The sequence below is a fragment of the Dendrobium catenatum genome, unplaced genomic scaffold, assembly GCF_001605985.2.
Source record: "Dendrobium catenatum unplaced genomic scaffold, ASM160598v2 original_scaffold_236479, whole genome shotgun sequence".
In the NCBI taxonomy this organism is placed as follows: domain Eukaryota; kingdom Viridiplantae; phylum Streptophyta; class Magnoliopsida; order Asparagales; family Orchidaceae; genus Dendrobium; species Dendrobium catenatum.
The window spans coordinates 1-1,185 of NW_021554887.1; the positions used below are offsets into that span (position 1 = coordinate 1).

Genomic DNA, 1,185 nt, shown 5'->3' on the forward strand with positions numbered 1-1,185 from the left:
ACTGAATTTTTGTCTGTATAATTTAGAATATCTTTTATGTATGTTCTTAGGAAGAATCCGAATACATACACGTATCATATCATTTTTTATTTTTATTTTGAGTGCAGTTGAGCTTACATTTATCTCTGTGTAAATCAATCATTATTCGATAATAAAATTAATATTTTTAATGCGCAGGGAGCTCGCCCCTTTGTAGACCTATGGCCGCTCACGGCGGTGGTCTCTTCTCAAGACTTCGAATCCACTGCGGAGGACTCCATCTTCATCTCCCACCCACGCACCACCTCTCTCCGCTTCGACCCCTCCCCTAAGCTTGCCGCTTCCGCCGCCTCCGCTTCATCGAGATTCTCCTTCACCGTCTCTCAATTCGACTCGTTGAAGCCATGGTACCTCAGCATGACCAACACCCATACTGCCGTAGCCCCCGCAAGCCCTTCACTCGCGGGCGCCACTCCTCTCTCCGCCAGGTCACACTCCTTCGCTTCGCCGGCGGCTAGGTCCGCCCCTCGCCTGAGCGTTCCCTCCACGCCTTCCTCAACGCTGCCGAGAACGCCGAGGCCATCGTTCCTTCAGTCTCCTTCGTCGCTGCTATTCCCGTTCAAGAAGGAAGGAACGGCTGGAAACAGGGCGGCGCGGGACCGAGAAGCGTTTGCGCAGTTTATAAGATTTTACCGGCGGCCGTATGATGAGATAATATACCGCGGGAAGATGAAGGCGCCGCTCGGCGGGCTCGTATCCATCGTGTCGCCTAACGTAAAGATGCAGCGCCGGCAGGGCGGTCAGCACCAGAGGATTTAATTTAATAATTAGCGACGGTGATCATGATAAATGAACTAGTAAGCGCTTCTTTTGTTATTCATAAATTATCAAGTTTATGTAAAATAAATTGAGATTACGCAGCGTAATTGCGAGGTTAACTAGTGGCAATAAATTTGCGTTGCTACGCCGAACCGTGGGCGTGACCGCCGCGCAGCGTGCCTTGGAAGGCGTAGGACCGATGGCGTGGTCGGTACGCTCTGTGACCGTTCTCGGCTTTGGGAATTTCTATAAATGTTATTTTGTAGGAAGGCATGGCGATTGGTTTTTGCAACGCGAAAGAGGAAAAACCCAAAAACACGCACGTACACACAAGGTTTTGTTTGGAACGATTTTTTTTGCTGTTTTTAAAAATATTTTTTTAGTAAA

General features: G+C 48.7%; 1 protein-coding gene across 1 annotated transcript; it reads left to right on the plus strand.

Moving 5' to 3' along the window:
- Window positions 1-112: 112 nt before the first annotated feature.
- LOC110105693 lies at window positions 113-905 on the plus strand (the record flags this gene model as incomplete). Its single annotated transcript, XM_020835291.2, has 1 exon — window positions 113-905. A coding segment is annotated over one exon (686 nt), but the record flags the coding sequence as incomplete, so codon positions are not given.
- Window positions 906-1,185: the final 280 nt, after the last annotated feature.